The sequence below is a fragment of the Mytilus californianus genome, unplaced genomic scaffold (genome assembly GCF_021869535.1).
Source record: "Mytilus californianus isolate M0D057914Y unplaced genomic scaffold, xbMytCali1.0.p SCAF_5, whole genome shotgun sequence".
Taxonomy (NCBI): Eukaryota; Metazoa; Mollusca; class Bivalvia; order Mytilida; family Mytilidae; genus Mytilus; species Mytilus californianus.
This window is the reverse complement of record NW_026262701.1, coordinates 11,877,619-11,899,812: the sequence shown is the minus strand read 5'-3', so window position 1 is coordinate 11,899,812 and position 22,194 is coordinate 11,877,619. Positions and strand designations below refer to the sequence as shown.

At 32.3% G+C, this 22,194-nt stretch overlaps 1 protein-coding gene across 1 annotated transcript in view; it reads left to right on the top strand.

The window, feature by feature from the left end:
- Positions 1 to 6,287: 6,287 nt before the first annotated feature.
- LOC127701816 (fibrocystin-L-like) overlaps positions 6,288 to 22,194 on the top strand; it is a 44,843-nt gene continuing 28,936 nt past the window's right edge. Inside the window, exons 1-7 of the mRNA XM_052205782.1 lie at positions 6,288 to 6,478; positions 7,942 to 8,047; positions 9,462 to 9,525; positions 10,102 to 10,201; positions 15,093 to 15,143; positions 15,553 to 15,629; positions 16,794 to 16,836. Of these exons, the coding sequence (XP_052061742.1) occupies positions 7,946 to 8,047; positions 9,462 to 9,525; positions 10,102 to 10,201; positions 15,093 to 15,143; positions 15,553 to 15,629; positions 16,794 to 16,836 (437 nt within the window). The 5' untranslated portion in view covers positions 6,288 to 6,478; positions 7,942 to 7,945. The remainder of the gene's footprint in view (positions 6,479 to 7,941; positions 8,048 to 9,461; positions 9,526 to 10,101; positions 10,202 to 15,092; positions 15,144 to 15,552; positions 15,630 to 16,793; positions 16,837 to 22,194) is intronic.

Genomic DNA, 22,194 nt, shown 5'->3' with positions numbered 1-22,194 from the left:
TTTTATCATAACACTTTCACTTATTGATTTTTCCATTTTGTCTGTTTGTTTTGCTTACACATTGTTGTCAAGATAATGGAATTCTATGCGACTGTCATACAAGCGAGAGGTTATGTAGCTATAAAACCAGCTTTAATCCACCATTTTCTACATAAGGATTAAGAAAATGCCTGTACCAAGTCAGGAATATGACATTTGTTTCCCATTCGTTTGATTTGTTTGAGCTTTTGATTTTGCCATTTGATAAAGGACTTTCCATTTTTAATTTTCCTTGGAGTTCGGTATTTGTGTTATTTTACTTTTTGTTCATCTTTTAACTTTCCTAAAACTTACTAATTATAATGGTTGCTTAACGTCCAAGACGGAAACAAATTAACAGTACATACAATAGATAAGTCATGTAATAGGAGTCGACCGGGATGACGGGCGGTTAACAGTACATACAATAGATAAGTCATGTAATAGGAGTCGACCGGGATGACGGGCGGTTAACAGTACATACAATAGATAAGTCATGTAATAGGAGTCGACCGGGATGACGGGCGGTTAACAGTACATACAATAGATAAGTCATGTAATAGGAGTCGACCGGGATGACGGGCGGTTAACAGTACATACAATAGATAAGTCATGTAATAGGAGTCGACCGGGATGACGGGCGGTTAACAGTACATACAATAGATAAGTCATGTAATAGGAGTCGACCGGGATGACGGGCGGTTAACAGTACATACAATAGATAAGTCATGTAATAGGAGTCGACCGGGATGACGGGCGGTTAACAGTACATACAATAGATAAGTCATGTAATAGGAGTCGACCGGGATGACGGGCGGTTAACAGTACATACAATAGATAAGTCATGTAATAGGAGTCGACCGGGATGACGGGCGGTTAACAGTACATACAATAGATAAGTCATGTAATAAGAGGTCGACCGGGATGACGGGCGGGTAACAGTACATACAATAGATAAGTCATGTAATAGGAGTCGACCGGGATGACGGGCGGTTAACAGTACATACAATAGATAAGTCATGTAATAGGAGTCGACCGGGATGACGGGCGGTTAACAGTACATACAATAGATAAGTCATGTAATAGGAGTCGACCGGGATGACGGGCGGGAAGTTTGAAATGCCAATGGAAAATGAAGATATATTGGATAGGGACTGAAATTTGGCCTTGCAAATGACCAACAACGGACCCCTTATAGTATTGTTGTATGGGTTCTTAACGTGTAGGGAGTGTTGCAGTCTCTCTCTACACGAATTTATACTTCCCGCACAATCACATCAGCGATGTTTTTGATCGCTTATTTTGACAAACTGACTGCTAATAGAGAAACATAATTTCAATAATGTTCTGCTTTTATAAATGTTTAAAACAAATCTTTTTGTTTTTCTTTAACATACCTAATGCCCCTTTAAGCGATTAGATTACAGCCAAAGATGACAGTCTTAAGACTACTAGTAATAATTAATTTTCGTTGTTTATATGATACTTTTGTAACTATAATATAACTTAAACACTTTTATTTTTTTTTATCATTTGTGTTTCATTGTTCATACATGTACATATAATTTTATTGCCAGAAATGTAGATACACATTTTTATGTAGTTAAATTTGTTTCCTACATTTATTTTAAATGTGGCATCATGTATTGTTGTAATAGCTGTATTGTAAGGAAAGATTTTGGAAAACAACAATAAAAAGAAATTATTATGGGTTTTTGAAAATTACAATCTTACACACAACAGTGAGTTCAGAAACTCACACCTGAAGACCAAATTATAAGCCTGATATCTTTGAAGAGGTTTAAAACCACGGAGTAACAAATTTTTGCAACATTTGGGTTTTCAATGCTCTTCAACTTCATATTTTATTTCCCCTTGCGATTGTTTTTATTCGAGCACCATTACTGGTAATTTGTATACCAACGTGCGTCTGACGTATCAAAGTATAATCAAAGTACTGAAGTACTGAACATCGGATGACCTCAGAAAAAAAATCTCATCTCTATACCTGAAAGTTAGGTTAAGGTACATAGATATATTTTTTTCTGAGACAAGTTCGTGTGTGGATGATGAATAAATGACAGGGAATTCAACCTCACCGTAATAACTATTATATTGTGATATAATCATTTGTTATCAGTATACTCTTTTTTGTTGTTATATATTATATTAATTTTTGTATAACAGTTATATATAATTTTCATCCATTTGTATACCATTCTATTCTACTATTTTAATGATAGTGCAGTGCAAATGCATGGTGGACACTCTTCTGTAATAATTCATTTTTCGAATAGATTGGATTTGAGTAGGCATTCATATTTTACCGCGTTTGTTGCAAAACGTTCTTGAGATATTCTTCCGGATGCGTTAACACAAATTTTCGGTATTCTTGATTTGTTATTGATATATATATTTCTCGCAACAAAACATTTTCAAATCATTTATCTATGTTCTTAAAAATTATTTTCATGAATATTTATTGATGAAATTAATATATATAACAAGCGATAAGGAATGTTATTTTGCAATCGATAATATCCGCGTAAGTATACGAAATACCTTCGGTTATCAGTCAAAAACGCAAGTCACGTGGGTAGAAATGTCTGTGGCAGCATAACACCGGAATGCCCTCACAGTCATCCGCTTTAAAAATGATGAAAAGATTTTTACATCCGTTTGTACGATGTCACTGCTGGTGGACGTTTCGTTCTCGAGGGTAATATCACCAGCCCATTAGTCAGTATTTCTATGTGTTGATATGAAATATCATTTATACTTTCATTTTCTGTAAATTTCCTCTGAATAAAATATTGAATTATTCGAAACAAAATGTGTTCCTATCACAGTCATATACAACCTTAGTCATATTTAGCACAACTGTTTGAAAATTTTCGGTTTTCAATGCTCTTCAACTTCGTTTTGATGTGGCCTTGCAATTGTTTTCATTTGAGTTTCTTTTTTTTTCATAATTAGAAGACAATCTTGCATATGATATCTTATATCCAGATTTGTTCATATTAGACCTATTTATAACCTGATTAATCGTGTAAATTAAGGCACAGTGATTTACTGATATTTTAGCTTATTTATGAAATTTCATCAATTGAATCCCCTGGTTCATCTGATAACTGATATAACGGTAAATATTATTTAGAATAGTTTTACCATCAAGGACAATTGTTATTAATAGTACAACCAACAGATTATATTTTTTATGTTAAACATATACTAATTTCGATAACTCTAATGACTAACAGAGAGAGTATTTATTCATTATATTTGCTTGTAAAAGCGAGTACAAATAAGTCGTCTAATTTTATTATTCTATAATCTTTATACTCACTTTTAGTATATTATAAAACTTCCTTCTTTCTTTTATGATCTTTTCAATTCTCAAAACAAAACCAAAATTAATATCCAAGTCTATGAAACTGAGTAAATGCGACGAAAAAGATCGGGCGAATTAATTATGAAATGGCCGAATATTTGTAACATTTGAAGGGTGTTCTCAATTTTCACAATATTTTGCAGACTGCAGTACATTAATTGACGGATACTTGCCAGATCCAAACGATTGTTCGTCCTACATACAGTGTGGACATGGAATTTCTTATTCAATGGACTGTCCCGCTGGATTACACTGGAACTGGCGTATTAATACTTGCGACTGGCCCTCAAATGCTGGTTGTGTCATAGGTATGTAAACGAGACAGACAGAAACAGATATATAGCATAAATCACTATATGTATCGCTAAGGTTTTGAATGTTCTTTTTGTTTTGGTACTCTCAAACGTTTGTTTTTTGGTCTTGTGCATTACTAATGTTTATGGTATTCCAGAAACTCGTTTCGTATGGCTTGATTGTTATACAATATACATAATAAATTTCCTTTTTATTTATTTGAAGATCTCTATTATAAACTTGCGTGTTTATGGACGCCATCACGGGTTGGTTGGCCGTAATGGGATATCAGTATCTCAGATGACCACGGTTATGTTCCAATTGTCGTAACCACAATCCCGTTCTCTTTTTCTCGATTGTGACATCACCGAATTTATACTTATTATGAGCAACACTATGGGTGCCACCAGTGAAGCAGCATCTGCTTGCCATTCCGGAGCGCCTTAGATCAGACCGATTTGTTGCTGTCTTTAGTTTCTATGGTGGTTTGATGGTTAACAATATTTTGATGTGCTGTAGGTATGAAGTTATCTTCAATAAAAAAAAAAAAAAAAAAAAAAAAAAAAAAAATCATAGAAATGGGGTATATTGTTATTCTAGAAACAGATATACGACCTTTAGAAGTGTTGGTGCTTATCTGTGGTTTGTGTTCAGTGTTTTAATACTGGGTATAATGAATAGACCACGTACCGTAAGCTTCTAAATCATCTTTTGTCATGGCTTCTATATTATGGAGCTTTTCAGCCATTTCTGTGATTTGGTTTTGTAAACCATTCCATATCGAGTTTGCCCTGCTTGTTTACCGATGGAAAATTAACTACAGCCTGATGTTATGTACACGCGATTTCAGTCCGTTGTCCTGTTTAAAGGATACAAGCTCATTAGACAATGCACGCGATTGTCTACATGACCTCATTCTTAGGTAAATCAATCAATACTTTTATCAAATAGGAAGTTTAAAACAGTGCCAAACAGTGGTCACACCGACATATGTCTTTAATTTGATTGATACCTATCATTTAATTAAACTACATAGTTTTATCTCCAAAATAATATTAATGATTAATAAACAATAAACAGTGCGCACTATTGTAAATAATACCTGTACATGCGGTCTCGTTCATTTTGGCCATGTGTGCTTTAACTATTATCTATTACTGAATATGATAGTATCTGTTTTGCTGGTATTTTTTTTTATACTTAAGATGTTATTGTATCTCTTCTTAATTGTGTATTTTTATTTTGATGTTTTGGCACAGTTTAAATGAACAATCTTTATTTACAGGGAATCACGTATCTTAAATAGGTTATGAAACTATACATCCTTGTAAGAACAAAAGGGCAGTGTATTCGTAAACTGACTGACATTTTTATTATTGTTTGGAGTCCGTTTTGGCTTTTTTTAAAACTTTTTTTATTACAAAAAACGAAATGAAACACTTGAAATACGTAAATATAAATGTTGTCAATAACGGCACCACCCTCCCCCACCCAAAAAAAAAACCCTCCCTGAAAAAAAACCTCCAATACACCGGAAGAGTAAACCTTACTGTTTCATTGTATAGCACCCGTCGTGTTGCTCACAGCAATTAAAGAATCTGCGGCTCTTTTCACAAAAAATCTTAAGAGTAAAAATACTCGTAAGTCATACACATTTCAGTATAACTTACGATCAATTTTAATCGTAAGATTTTTTGTGAAAACAGTCGCTGAGACGTAGTCGTACTTGGTGATTTTACAATCGAGGTAAAGAGGACGGGATTGTGGTATGACAAGTAAACATATCCGTAAGCAAAAACGATATACATTCCATTACGGTCAAACAAATGATGTCCGTGAAAACTTTAGAAGAGATGACTTTAACTTTATCATTACGAACCCTCCGATTCAATAGCTTCCTTTTGGTTAGCTGCCCTCTATCAAGGAAAACATGACAGGAAACGCAAGCTCCGGAATATGGGTGAATGAAGACGAGACTTGAATCCAATATCACCCCTACATTAAAGAAACAATAATTGTATTGCTGTTCTTCTTCGTGGCGGTTGCTTGATGGTCTTCAACGACGAGCTTAATAGATCAATGGAAAAATATTTACGAATTTAAAGTGGACAATAAGGTAATATTTTTTGTTAAGTATTTCTTTCAACAAATAACTATAAAAGTATGAAGACGTGGTTAGATTGCCAATGAGACAACTCTCCACCAGAGACCATATGACGTAGCCTTTCTTCATTTATATAGATATAAGAAGATGTGGTATGAGTGCCAATGAGACAACTCTCCATCCAAGTCAAAATTTATAAAAGTAAACCATTATAGGTCACAGTACGGTCTTCAACACGGAGCCTTGGCTCACACCGAACAGTAAGCTATAAAGGGCCCCAAAAATTACTAGTGTAAAACCATTCAAACGGGAAAACCAACGGTCTAATCTATATAAAAAACGAGAAACGAGAAACGCTTATGAACCACATCAACAATGCTTAGTAAAAGTTTCACCCTATAGCAAATCGTGTTAACAATTTGTAGAAAGAAGTGTACTTACTGAATGTTTAATGATCTCTGATTTACTTTTAAAGCCGATATAAGCTATGTGTCTCCACATTATGGAAGTTTGAATGGAGAGACCAGACTAACAATAGTAGGTAGGGGTTTTTCTGTAAACCAGTATGACGCAGGTAACCAGGTTAAACTAGTATCATCGTATAGAGAATATGACTGTCCAGTTCTGAAGGATGGTACAACTGAAACTAGAATCATCTGTTATACTCCACAGTAAGTTCATGTCAATAACAAAAATTGAAGTACTATATTTAACACAAAAAAAATTTGAATGTATGTATATAATATATATATATATTAGCACAGAAATTTATCATCCTTTCAAATATTATGTAAAAGTGTTTGTTATCGGTTCGAAAACGTCTTTGTTCATGGATAAAAGTCTCATTATGTAATAGCACGGATCCATTTTGTGCTTATAATAGTACCACGGTATTTCTGCGATAAAACACATAATAATTATACTATTTTCATCTTAGTCCCTGAATTCAAACATCTTATATAATATAAAAATAAGGAGAAGTGGAATGATTGCAAATAAGACATCTGTCTACCAGAGATGACAGGGGTGTAAACAACTATGGATCAAAGCCTTCAACAATATGTTCTGTATAGTAAGCTATTAAAGGCAACGGGATAACACATTTAAATGTGAAATGAATGGTCTGATTTAGGCTAATAACATTTTACGCAAAGAAACTATGAAAGACGGCCAATGACAACCACTGGACTACAGGCTCCTGGCTAACAGTAGGTCAGGCAAACAAGGAATGTTGCTCAACACTCCCCTAACCTTGGACAGTTGTTTAACAGCCCATCACTAGAACAAACTGTTAAAATCGGTTGAAAATGATTGCCTCATCAGATTGGTACTACACACACACATACACCCAACAAACAAACGAAAGACACAAAGTACCTATTAAAACTTTCTGGAAGTGACTGAAAGTTTGTTCAAGGTCATATTTCAACTTAATGAATAGACTGTTTTTTCACACACCAAGATATCAATCAACACACATCCAATGAATTTAGTTCAAAGGCGTTATAAGTTATCTAAGAAAGGATTGACTTTGTTAAATAAGTTTTAATCCTGATCAAATCATTTATTAACTAGTTTCTTGCGACTTAATGTTCTTTTTTACTTCTACACTTTTTTATTTTAAACCAACTCTCACCAGAACTATATGACCATTTCCCCAAAACGTATGTAATGTCACCAGAATCGTTCGAGAGGGAAGCTCGGGAAGCCAAACATATAAAACGTTTGAGAGCATTAAAACCATATGGTCCTGAACAGAACAACCAAAACAATGTAAATTCATTTTTTTCCTGTTGAGGTTGCAACTTTAATTTAAGAACAATCACCCCCAGTTTTGGTGGGGTTCGTGTTGCTGTAGTTTTCTATGTTGTGTTTTGAATATTGATCATTGTCTTTTGGTCGTTTTTCATTATTTTGCATTGGCATTGTCAGTTTGTTTTCCGATTTACGAGTTTGAATATTTCTTTGGTATCTTTCGCCTCTCTTTTACATAACTTAAAATAAACTCGAAGTGGGATGTAAATTACGCTAAATACAACATCAGACGAGGTATATAATTAGGGAAATAAAAACAATCTAAATAAGTATTAAATGGTTTGAACGCTAACCAAAAGTTTTTTTTTTTTTGAAATAGAAATATGGTTGGAGACACTTACTATATTAGAGTTTCTGTTGATGGAGAGGCTGTTCTGGCAAATCGACATTGTGGATACTCCACCGATTATAGATGTTCTTTCGTAGTAAGTATTGTCGCTCTATTATGCAATAGCAATGAATACACATAGTATTAATCCGTATGTTAAAAACAAACAGTGCACCCTATAATGAATTTGAACTGAAAATTTAAAAAAATCCCAAAAATTAGTGATTTTACATTTTGACTGCTGGTTGCCATGGCAACCAATATGCAAATCGACTGTTTGGAAATGTTATATATATTATATATTGTCTTACATGTATAGAAGGTATAACAAGTTTTTATAACCAGGTCTTTCTATATCTGGTCTCAAAATTAGAAAAATGTGTAAAAGACAGAGTTATCTCCCTTTTTGAAATATTACTCATTATTTTTAATGATCTACATTTTTTGTCTTAACTAGACGGTGACTTGTTGATTTTATTTTTTATTATTTAAAAAGACTATTTAAGCAACAGAAAAAACACAAACATTAAAAAATCCTATATTAGGTTTCATGAGAAATTCTTCAAAAAAGATGGCTATGCATTCATTTCCCTATCATTTCTATAGTAATCTTGAATGAAAACCAATAAACTTGAACCCTTCAAAAAAATTTAACTAGACGGTGAACCCATTTTTTTATTTTTATTTTCCACTTAATATATGATAAATTTGATTTATAAAAAGTATTAGCCAAATCCTATATTAGATATTTATACCACCCAGCCACCTTAATGGTAATTTACTTTGAAGTCATCTCTATAGTTGTAAGGGGCCGTCATGATCTGGTTGAGCGTTACGGTATAATTTTGTAATACAGATGACTAGAAAAACGATCTTGTTATCTAAGCAACAATCTTAGTCTTTCTTTAAAGTTCTTGACTTTTCATCAAATACTACTTTAACTTAGCATGAACAGCATAAACGGTGGTACTAGTGAAACGGTAAATGCTTAACTTTCGTAGCACTGTTTCAGCTTTTGATGGCATTCGTGTTACTTAATCTTTACCTTTCTTTGTATAAGTATTAATTAATTGTCTTCTCTTTTCTTGTGTTCGTGGTGTTCTTTCTTCTCAGGCTTAAGATTTTGTATTGCCAATTGGTTTTCTTCTCGTAATTTTTACGTAGGGTAACATGACGACGCGCGCACCAGGAACATCAAATCTAAAACATTATAAAAACTTCTGAAGAGTATGCTATATTGTTTCAATTATTTCGAGAGTAAATTGCATAATTTTAACATACATTTTAATTTTCCTTTTAAATACAGTCTAATTATCGGGGGAAACATTGTATTAATAATAAAATTCATGAATGTATCATCCTTCGTGCATAGCTGAATCCTTGTCTTGATTTGGTTAAATTTTTGGTCCTTTTCGATATATCAGCTATATATTCAACGTTTCTATTAGGTTTACAATTTCAAATATTTTAGCCTCAAGCATCAATGAAAATACTTTTCTGCTTTATTTTAGCCCAGTATATGGTACACGCCGACAATTACTAGCCTTGAACCACAGTCTCAATCTGGAATTCCAGGTAATAAACATTTTTAAATAAACCAACAATGCTTAAAATTAGACAAATAACTGAACACTATACAAGTTGTGGCACATTATACTTCAAAGCTTCATATAAGCTGTTTCCTGAAGTATAAAAAAAATGAATATGCGTGACATTCAGCAAAAACGAATGGAAAAGAATATCAGAATTGAATATTGATTACTGATTAACTCTTTTGCATAGTTCAAATAATATTTACTGACATGCATAACACTTCTATTTTTTTTATAGTATTATACTTATTACAGACTTAGACCTACATTGTATTTCGTAATCAACAAATAAAAGACCGCCTTGATGAGGATGAACATGAACAAAAATTAATCAAATTTCTTGAATTTCTGAAAAATTGAATTAAATGCATTATGTATAATGCTTTCATTATAATATTTTAGAAGTCTACCACAAGAAAAATACTCGAGTCTCTCGTATAAACTAGATTTGAAGAGTTCAATTGAAAGAACTACATCTGCAACATTTAAAGTTTCGATAGCGAAATGATGATTTTTTTTTGTCTTTAGATTGATTCGTGAATCAATTAATTCATTTTAGGGGGCATTCTTCACCTTAATGGCAAAATATTTACCGGTGTGTACGGAAGCAATGTCTTCCCCGAAGAAATAAAAAATGGAGTCACAGAACGTATTTTGAGGTAAAATATCTTAACATAGAAAAAGTAAACATAGACCCTCAGTAAAATATATCAATCTTAAAATGTAATGTGAGACATTTTATAAAATAAAAATCGAAATGATGACTATGGTCATGTTCGAAGATTTCAAATTGCTTGAATGTCATCGATTATAAATCCATTCTAATACAATTTGGTTAAGGCAAAAATGCTTCTTATTTTAATTTTCCAGCTACGGATTCGAGTTAAACAATGGGGATACAGTACCTATGGTTACATAAATTTGTTGCAATATCAAAAATTAAGAACACATAAATGTTATGCATATACCCTGAAGATACCTTACGGTGACAACCAAAAGTTACTGCATAAAACGTAAGTTGGTGGAATATGTTTCATCTCTAAATGTTGAGCTGTTTGGATGCTGTATCATTGACATTACTCTCACATCTTCTATATGTTAGTTTAAAGGGAAATCACACTATTGTTTATACGCATCGCTCTCGGCGCCGCTATAGTGTCGTGACCGTATTATGACGTCGCCGTTTCGAGTCCGTCGTAAAGGTTGCTAATTTCTAAAATGGCGGCCCGCTCAAAAGGATGTTCACTAAAGCAAGAGAAAGCAAATGACGTTTTGATTTAAGTGCAAAAAATGAAAATGCTACTCGAAACGGACAAAATGTATGGCAAAAAAATAGCCGAAAGTGGTCTTGATATGGTCTTGAATTACCTTACGATTGGGTTTAATTCAAATGAGTTACTCTCTTTAAATAAAGATATTATTATTATTATTATTATTATTATTATTATTGAGTTAGTATTTACATACAATACCATTTATACAATTATTTTTCTTAAAGGTTTATTAATTTCATCGAAAAATATTGTAAGATATGAGAAATATCAACATTTTTTGTTGATCTGGTCTTTATTATTTGTAGCGAAATCCGTCAGCTCAACTTTTTTTTGTAAACTTTTTTTATTTACTGTAAAGTTTATATTTTCATATATTAACAATTTTTTTGATCTCGCAGATTTCTTAGTTTCACGAAGAAAAAAAATATTTAAAAACAAAAGAGATATTTATAACACTTTTTGTCGACCATTTCAGTATAATCAAAGCGGACATCGGCGAATGTGAAATCCGTCCGGTCAACTTTTTTTTTTAGAAAAACATTTTGTTTTACTATGAAGTTTAAATTTTCATATAAGATAACTATTAATCTCGCAGATTTCTTAGTTGTATGAAAAAATATTGTAAAACAAAAGAGATATTACAGTAAAACTTTTTGTCGATCAGTTCAATATTGTAAAGCGTACATCAGTGAGTGTGAAATCCGTCCGGTCAACTTTTTTTTGTTAGATTTTCATAAAATATAGTCTAATATTTCTAAGGTCTTCAAATATTAAAATAATCTATCAAATAACAAAAAAGTTCTGACTATTTATATCTCATCCGGTCAATACGGGCAATTGTCCTGTCATTAGTGTAACCCAACTGCGATGCGGTATGTGGGAATTTACTGGAAAAAATAACAATATACCAAAAGTAACAGCATGTAAGCGTACAGCTTCCGGCATTTGTAGTTTTCTGTCCAACAGAGGGATGTAAATAAGAAACGAGTTTCGTTGTTCCTTTGGTGTCAAACGCCTCGCTCTCTCTCTCTGTTTCTTTTTTTTTGGGGGGGGGGGGGAGTGGGGTATGGGGGGCACAAACACATGAACACGAGTGATTCGTAGAGTAATCATATTTAAAAATATCAAACGTTATTTAAGAATAACGCCAGTTAAACATCACTGTAAAAGAAGCATACAAAATTTTAAATCGGTTGCTGGCTGTCGAAATCAAAGAAAATTTAGCCTTGATTATATAGTACATTATACGCAATCTTCCTTTAATGCTTTGTACAGGCTTACATAATTTGGGCACAAAAAAAATCATATTTTGTAGTATTTCTTCAAACTGTCAATTATAGCGAACTGTACGACCAGCAAGTTAAAAAATAAGGCCGCTAGACGTCAGAGCAATCTGGGAATATCAAACACTATGCCTAGTTATTTTTGTACTATTGATGACCGTACTGCCTACAACAACAACAAAAAATCCACACTGTATATTTGGCTTTACAAGTCTCCAACAAGAGAAATATTTAACACACACACATGTATTTATGTAGAGTAACATGTCTTTCAGAGTGCTAATCTGTAACCATCACATTAAGGTCCGTCTTGTGAAAGAGTATTCATCTCATATAGAAAAAAAATTTGTGCTGATATTCATGTAATATTTGCCACTGAAAGTTTTGCAAAAATCAAGAAAAAAACGGAAAAAAAAACAAAACAAAAACTAGTAATTAAGATGTAGGTTCGTGTTCAGATCACTCATTGTGATCACTTGCATGTCAACAAACAGTGATATAGGGAGATTGTCAGATTCCGATCATGACTGTAAAGGACAACCATTTGCTTAATACAAAGGTAGCTGATTTACTCTTGATACCTTTATTCTTTAAAAAAAACGACCAACATGAAATAGCAGAGTGCTGAAAGTGGCACACACAATCAATCAGTTATTTTCAAATTACCTATCATTAATCAGTTTTGGCAAAAAAAAGTATATAGGCTATACCATACTGAAACATAAATGTGATAAAAGAATATACAATTCAAGAAAGAGAGGTGCACCAACAGAAAATATAGAAACTGCAATCTTTCTTTTAATTTCATCCGATCTCAGATTTCAAAATTTTAACTATTACCAGAATTTATTCTATCTTACAGTATAACTCTGAAGTTTCTAAGTGGAACTCGAGCTTTAACTAGAACTCTTACTCGAATAAACATTCGAACTAAAAATAAAACTGGAACTTTAACTCTAAATTTAGCTGGAACTCGAACTCTTATTCTACATCAAAGGTTATCCACACTCTCATTTGTCATCTGATAAAATAAATCGTAAAGGTTCCACGGAACCCAGTGTCTCGCCTACTTTTGCTGTTAATCGCAGGCTCAACAAAAATGAGGAAAAAAATCAATAAAAATATTCCTGTCGAACTATCTTTTGATTATAAGAAGCTTCTGTCCAAGTTTGGTATAAATCTAGGATAGGTTATGGATCTAATAAATGTTTTAAAAACTTTAACTGCATACTGTATGTAATGTTAACTGGAAGAAAAACTAAGTCCATTTATAAGTCAAATATGCATGGAAAAACAGGAATTTTATTTTTTCAAAATTTACTTCTGGATACTATCTTATGATCATAAACAAGCTTCAGTCCAAGTTTGGTAGAAATCCAGGATAGTTTAAGAAAGTTATTAAAACTTCAAAAACTTTAACCACAGAGTGAATATTTGTGGACGCCGCCGCCGCCGACGACGACGACGCCGACGACGGAATGTAGGATCGCTATGTCTTGCTTTTTCGACTAAAGTCGAAGGCTCGACAAAAAACTAGAGTTAGATAAAATATATTGACATGTCCACAGAAACACGGATAGATGTAGCAGAACAAGAAAAAAAAACTAGACCCGTTTATTACAAATTTAAAGATTCTTTTAAATACATCAACTGGGAACATTATATGTTCCTGATATCAATATGGCGATGTGTATTTCATTGTCAATTAACTCTAAATTATCAGATGCATTGTATTTCTCATAAAATACCCACGTTGAATCGAACGGTAATAAAATATACGCAATACATAAAGTTTTAATACACAGGCGATGAACATTGAACATATTATGTACAATGAACATGCAACGATGTATGAAAAATGGGTGCGGGATGATAGAACTCAGAAAAAAAATTGGTTTCCACAGTTCAAATAAATTATGAAGCGTTGTGTAATTACGGAACCAATTTTAAATTCCTACCGAAAATAGGTTTCTTTTAGCGTGCTGAGTTTGTGGCATTTTTAACACGGCATTTCAGGTTTTATCTTCCCGGTGCGAATGGACAAGCTAGTGAAATTATGGTAACGAAATTATTCTGCCTGCAGTCTAAAAGGAACGTGTTACTTTTCTGCCCGGATACCCTCAGTCTTCCGAGGTAGAAGATTCTTTATCTTGAAGCCGAAAATTATTTCTATAATACGGCATGAGGCAAACATTCGTTTTCCCCATACAACAAATGCAATTTAAAAAATGAGATGACTTCAACTTTGACAATTACTTTATAATAAACTGTTCAGTATTGTATCTATGTTTAACGATTCGATAGATTGATAAAGATATCAATGAATAATCAAAATACCTTAAAAAATGTTCAAAAATGATATCATATTTTGTAGTGAAATGGTTTAATTCAACCCGCAAACGTTGCAAGAAATGCTGTTATGCCAGCAACGTCGTTCTATAACGTTAAAAGGTTATAGTTCCCGCCAAAATTCAATAATAAAGATTATTTCCGTTTTAGCGGATTTAAAACATCGGTGACCCCCCTTTTTTATTTATGCTTTTAAAATCTTCCCTGAAGCTGCAACTTATGCAGAAGTTTGAAGGGAAAAACATTAGTAGATTTTTTTTATTTCAAGAAAAATCTATTATAAATAGCAATTAAAAATTGCGGGAAACGTTCAAAGGCCTTCAAAAATAAGGAAACCGAGACAAATAAATGTTCATAAGGTACAAGTTACATTTGACTGTTTTTGTTATTCCAGTTAAACATGGTTTTTCAATAAGTTTGTCTTTTTTGAACAATTTAAAGCGGTATTTCTATATTTCGTTATAACGCGATTCTTTAAGTTTTGATGACGTCATATCTCGAAAACAACATCGGTGACCCCAATTTTTTTTTCGCCTAAAATATCTTAATAAGTATGATCTGTCTACATGCAAAATTTCAATGAATTATTATTAGTAGTATAAATAGTGTGATTTCCCTTTAAATATGTTGGATTTTCATTTCAGGGTGTATGCTGCAGGACAGCTTTGTGAAATGAAGGCAGAGAATGACACATTGTTAGTATATATGTATAGTTCTTAACTGAAACGAAAAACAAAAAAACATCGTCTTTTTTTTTATTCTTGTAGATCAGTTCATGTGTTATTCCCCATTCTTACTACTCTCTTTTTTTTCTACTGGGAATAAATTCATTTCCCCTTAAAAAAAATAGATATTTACATGCAAATTTGTATATTATAAAACATGATTCTTTTGAGTTTGAGAAGAATAATTTTAGCAAAGATAAATAAAATAAAGATTGTAAAATTATTTGAGGATATTGGGAGCATTCAATGGAATTATCTTCTGAAACAACAGAACAGGGGTCATGTTCGAAGATTTCAAATTGCTTGACTGTCATCGATTATAAATCCATTCTAATACAATTTGGTTAAGGCAAAATTACTTCTTATTCTAATTTTCCAGCTACGGATTCGAGTTAAACAATGGAGGATACAGTACCTATGGTTACATAAAATGTTTAATGAAAGGGACATTTGTAGGTGAGTGTTTATTTCCCAGAGTCTCGAAGATACTCTTTCGGTTGATATACTCACCATTATTAATAACAGACTTTTCTTAAACTGTCTGTTTATAAATATATAAAAATTAATAATTTACTAAGGTTTCAACTACCTCAGACAAACATGACCTTCAATGGATTTTGCTATTATTTGTGTTCTTTTTGGTCATATAGCTAATCAACTGTTATTTATACAGTCTTGGCTTATAAATATTCGACTTCCAGCATTCCTGGTGAAGGTAAATCCAGAAAAGCTCATTTATTTAATTTTTGTTGTTATCATTGTTTTACAGCACTCGGTCGATACCGCTGCTGGTGGCCTATCAGTCCCTGAAAGTATCATCAGCTCAATGGTCAATGGTCAGTACTTCGGTCCTGACATGATTTAAAACAAACCTTTCTTGAATTGTCCTTTTATTTTAGATATCATCAGGAAACTGAGTTTTCAACTACCTCATACAAAGTTGACCTTAGATGGATTTGGCTGTTATTTTTGGGGTCCTTTTCAACTGTTTCGGTTCTTTTACATACTTGGCTTTCAAATATTCAGCTTTTGGCATTCCTGATGAATTCAAATCCAGAAAAAGCGCTTCGGAAGCATGGAATTTATAACGCGTTGTTCTCGTTTTTTTCAATGACAATACAGGAATCATATAATACCGTTAGCACATGAGTCTGGATCATGACATTGAGCTAGCATTTATTACGGATAACACAAACGTTTAATACCGTTAACACATGAGCCTGGATCATGACATTGAGCTAGCATTTATTACGGATAACACAAACGTTTATGAGTCTGGATACATAGAGCTAGCATTTATTATATATGTATCGACTTCATGCTCTTCTTGTGTTTGTGTTAATTCTCTTGGGTTGTAACTTATACTTCTGTTGCTCTGACAGACTTCAAGATTTTATCATTTTCTTTAAGTTAATGACATATACATGTTGTTCAACTAAAATGTGTTTGCTATTTAAGGGTGTCATGTTTGAAAATTAGGAGTGAAAAACTTGTGATATACATGTGCTACTTTCGTTTAAGTCTTTTTATATTTTATTTCATATTAAATTAGTTACATCCAATGACTGAAAATGAAACATTGTATATGACAATAACACTATCGGGACATGTTCATTACAGGAAACTTTAATGCCAGTTTTATAATAGAAGGACACTACGGTCGGTAAGTAACTATACATTTTACATTTAATAAAAAAAAAGTAAACTAAAAAGTAAAACGACTTCGACAGTTACACGTGTTTTCACCGTTACCGGCATAACTAAACTGATACATTTCTGGGAAAATTTTCAATTAATAAGGTTGACGATCACTTGATATTACAGGAGTGCGTGGGAGGGGGGGGGGCTGAAAAAAAATAACCTGAAAGTGGAACTGACAAAAACAAATACTCTATTCAAAGCCAAAGTAAAAACTATAAATCCTGACTTACACAATGTAGGAATAAGTCGCGCATGAGAAATGAAAAAAAAAGGCAACATTGTCTCTGAAATAATTCGTCTCCCAATGATTGAAAATAGATGTTCGTGCAAATAAAATGTCTCCTGCCTCCAACCACGGACTATCAAATAGGAGTCCCCTAAATTATACTAGATATAATATTATAAAAGGGTTTTAGGACAACCCTGCTATAACAAATGTTGTGGGGAGTAGCTCACAGTATAAATAAGTAAAACATCAATTCGGATACCAAATGATATATTAATTCAATTTCAAATACAACCACAATTAATGTTAAACACAGTATAAATCATAAATCATACATGTAAATACACGGCAAAGTCCAGTATAAATGTTTTGTTCACTACGGGTTTCCGTATACTTATAAATTCAACGTCCTTGCCTTAGTCTGTCGGGTTCTTATTTTAATTATCTACTACATGTAATATTACATCATGATTAGCTATAAACAAACAAAATACATGTTTACTAAAAATTGTAATTTAAAAAATAAAATTATGGAAATTGTCATGATATTTTGATAATAGACTAGATTATATTGAGTGAATTATATAGACTAGATTATCACTGCAGCCTAATACCTTAGGATGACCAAGCATTTGTATATCTTACTATACAAATCCTTGATAAAATTAATAAAAAACAAATTCACTATTAAATATGGATTTAAATTTATCCAACTTTTAACTATTTCTGGCAACGAGTTCCAGTCTTTTTATTCCATTATAAAAGAAAGTGGTAGATTCACACCCTTTAATTCCTGGTATATAAAAATTCTTATTACTAGATCTAGTATTGAAAGATGTTTCATTTCTAACAAAATTAGTGTGCAAATAATTTGGGCATATATTGTTAAAAATATTGAAAACATTATTACGTCTTAGTTGTTTGACTCTATTACTAATATTTAAAAACCCCAATTCCTCATATTCAATATATGCCACACTCTATCTAGGATGTAATTGCAGAATAAATCTCACAATCTAATTTTGCGCCAATTGAAGTTTATTCTTCATTTGTTTTGATATACCTTCATACCAGCATGCACATGCATATACAAAATGACATTGAATCAGAGAAGAGCACAATGATTTCCTAGATTGAAAATTTAGACACTCTTTGTTTCTATATAAACACTTAAGCCTTTGGTTGACTTTTTTACTATAGAGTTGACAATAAAATCACCATTCAGAAACTGATCAATATAAAATTATTATTATTCCCAAATATTTTACAAAAGTTTTGGATTCAATATTAATTCCATTACAGGAGATAGCAAAATCACCCGGTATTATAGACCGAAGTTTTCGACCAAGACCAAAAATTATACACTCCGTCTTTCCCAAATGTAGGGACAATTTATTGTCAGTTAACCAATCATGGCATGACTCCAGCATTCTGGATAATTTATGCGAGATGACCCCAGGGTTTACATGGGAAAATAAAATTGCAGAATAATCTGCATATATCAAAACTTTACAATCTGAGTCAATGCTAGTTTGAACATCATTGACATAGATCAAAAACAATAGTGGACCCAGTATACTACCTTGAGGGACACCACATGTAATATTACACAATTCTGAAGTTACCCCATTTACACTTACAACCTGTTATCTGTTTGTCTTATAGTACTCAAACCAAGGTAGACAAACGGATTATAACTAGCATTGACTCAGATTGTAAAGTTTTGATATATGCAGATTATACTGCAATTTTATTTTCCCATGTAAACCCTGGGGACATCTCGCATAAATTATCAAGAATGCTGGAGTCATGCCATGATTCAAAATGTAATGTCAAAAACGGTGTAATTAGCACATACATGTCGTTAAAGTCTTTTAAGATTAAAACGACTGACATCAAAGAAAACAGAAGAATTGTCTGAAAGATAAATTGAATGAAATAAATGAATCTAAAAGTTGCTATATTTTCACACTAAAAGTAAATGAAAAATATCACTGTCACAAATTACTGAAACTAAGTAAGTTATGTAAGTCCCTCAGGCAAAGGTTTTGGCTGTTCTGTTTAGGTCCTTCTGTTATTGATGCTTTAAAACATTATATAGCTTTTGCTTTCCAGAAGTTTGGTCTTTAGTAGCGCATTTGATGTAAGGGGAAAACGCGTGTCTTACGCATGGAAATCGTTGTCATAGTTTTGTTTTCCGCTTTGTCTGGGTTGTTACCGCTAATGGTGGACCATTAGTTTTTGAATATACCACCCGCCCTGCAGACAATACTTTGGTATTGAAAAAAATGAAAATGAAATATTTTTTGGATGAATTTAATACAAACTATATGATTTGGATACCCAAATTACATACTTTTCCTTATAGAAAATGTTATGTTGCTGGGCCTCAGTCTGCCAAATGCTCCATCAAAAATCGTTCTGTATTGTTAACATTTTTTTTATCAACAATGAAAGATCATGAAACCGGGCATTAGAGTTATTGTAAAACTACCTACTCAAAGAGGAGTTGACAATCCAATGCGAATACTTAAAAAGATGAAAGAGGCTTAACTCATCAGATGGATAAAAATACAAATACTACAAATACAAGTGGACGTGGCCGGGTACTTGTACATCCAAACAACAAAAAGACACTAAGTACAGATCTGAGAGTACTCGCAGTTACTGACAGCTAGTTCAAAGCCACTACCAACTAATAAAAAAATCATTGAATCTAAGACTAAATGTTCTCTCGTTGAATAGTTAAAAAGGCTACATCTATCCTAGGTGATTGTGCTGATTGATCGCATCTCACGCGGTATCCCAACAAAACGCCTTAGGATTTTCTATCTAATATATGACCACAATGACAACAATACTGTAAGAAAGAATCACTTTTAATATAGACAGTAGATATTTTGCCGGCACCACGGCAAAATAGAAAATATGCTATTTTGCCGGCTTTGGTTAAAAATATCTTAATTCAAGCCGGCAAAATAGCCGGTTATTTGTAAAGAGTGAAAGTTTAATATTTAGTTTTAAAAAGTACTACGAAAATGTGCACTGTCAACATAAAAGAACCAAATAATAACGGATATACCGGTAGGTAAATAAGAAAACAGCTGACAATATTTAAGATACATATAATCGTTCAAAAATATTTATCAGTCAAAGTGAAAATAACATGTATGCAATCTCAGATTTTTTAACTGTATGCAGAGAAAGTATTATATATCATGCATATGTCTCTGCTGTATGTTATAAAAAGATAAAAGTTAAAAATCTCATTGCATCACAAATTAGATAAAACATTATACATTAAGAGACATATAATATTGTATTATATGTCTCTGATACAACGTAACAAAATCAATCACATAGCTTCCAAAATCAAAAATGTTTAAATTAAATTTTCATTTGAAATAATAGTCAGTTCTTTGAATTGCATATAAAACAAAATAGTTTTTAACTGAAGTAAGTAAGTAAGTAATGACTTTATTTAAGGAGGGCGACTCAATTAGCATTCACTAATCTACCTTGAGGCCCTCACTAAGAACAAATAGTACAAATATTACAAAGCTTACAATTTTGAACATATTATGTAGATGCAATATTCATGCTAACTATACATTGTCTGTAGAACAAGAGAAAATTAAATTCATATATATACATAAAATACCAAATCATTAAAATATATGAGTGAGTTGTTATAAATCATTTACAGTCAAGAAATCTATACATTTTTGTTTAAAAGTGTCCAGGATTTCACAACATTTTATTTCATTTGGTAGTTTATTCCAAAGTATTGAGGAGCTATATGCGAAAGATTTCTTCATTGAATTTGTGTTCGGTCGCACAACAGCTAAATTATTATTTGCAGATGACCTTAGATTTCTTCTATGTGGGTTAACAATTGGACAACAGAGTTCCTTTAAGTAATCATGTGCTTTATCGTTGAGAATTTTATGAACAAGAATAAGTTTATGATATGAAATTCTAGATTTGAAATTTAACCATTTTAGCTCTTTAAATAAATTTATACTAGGTGTTAGTATTGGCAGAGACATATATTATATGTCTCTGGTATTGGTGCATCAAGTATAATCATTGCAGTTCTTTTCTGCATTTAAAGAATTTTTTTATTCTTGGCTTCCGCTTCTATTTTTCCAGCAACAAATTCACTATATTGCCGGTGCTGGTAAAATAGCCATTTCTATAGTAATATGCTATTTTGCCGGCTGAATTAAGATATTTTAATCAGAGCCGGCAAAATAGTATAGATATTTTCAAAATAGCCACCGCCTTTAATATAATATTGGCACAGATTTACACTAGTTATTTCTGTTTCCTTCCCCGAAACTGGAACGACCCAACATAATCTCTCTCATTGAGTGTGCTGTTCAACTTTGTCGTTTACGATTAACTCTGTAAACTAAAGCCTATATTTCGAAAAATATCTAGCAATGCATGAAAGAACAGCATTACTTGTATACATTGTCCAACTTTACCACTTCAGCTTTTCTTCATGGACTCCTGGGCTGACTCATGGTACATCCTCAATTTAGCAGTTTAGTAATAAGTTGATATCTTAAAAAACGAAAATGAGTTAATAGCTGAAACGTTATACGAAACAAGTTCATAAAAAATAGGAGGCTATCTTGCCCAAAGAACTATATTCTTGTTAAAAAGTTGTTTTTTTTAAGTTTTCATAGCCTTGTAACTTAGGACAATGGCACTGGCTACGGTTACATGGAAATGTAACAATTATATAAAAATTATTGTTACATTGGAGACTAATTGCCGGAATGTAGGGTTGGGTAAGGAACCGATTAATCATGAATGTAACAATAATATTTGGGTCTACGGTTACATTGCGTTATTCATGTTATTGTTACATTAAAGACTGCAATGTATGATAGATTTATTAAACTTAAACCTTCTATAGTTATGTTGCTTAATTCTTCGATATGTACTAGATAATATTAATAATAATAATATTATTCAGCGAATAAGTATTGATTGTTTTGGTGTTGTTAAAAATCATGACTACTACAGTTTAGTTCAATATCACTATTGATGAATACTTAATGAACTGTTCAATAGAGCATGTAC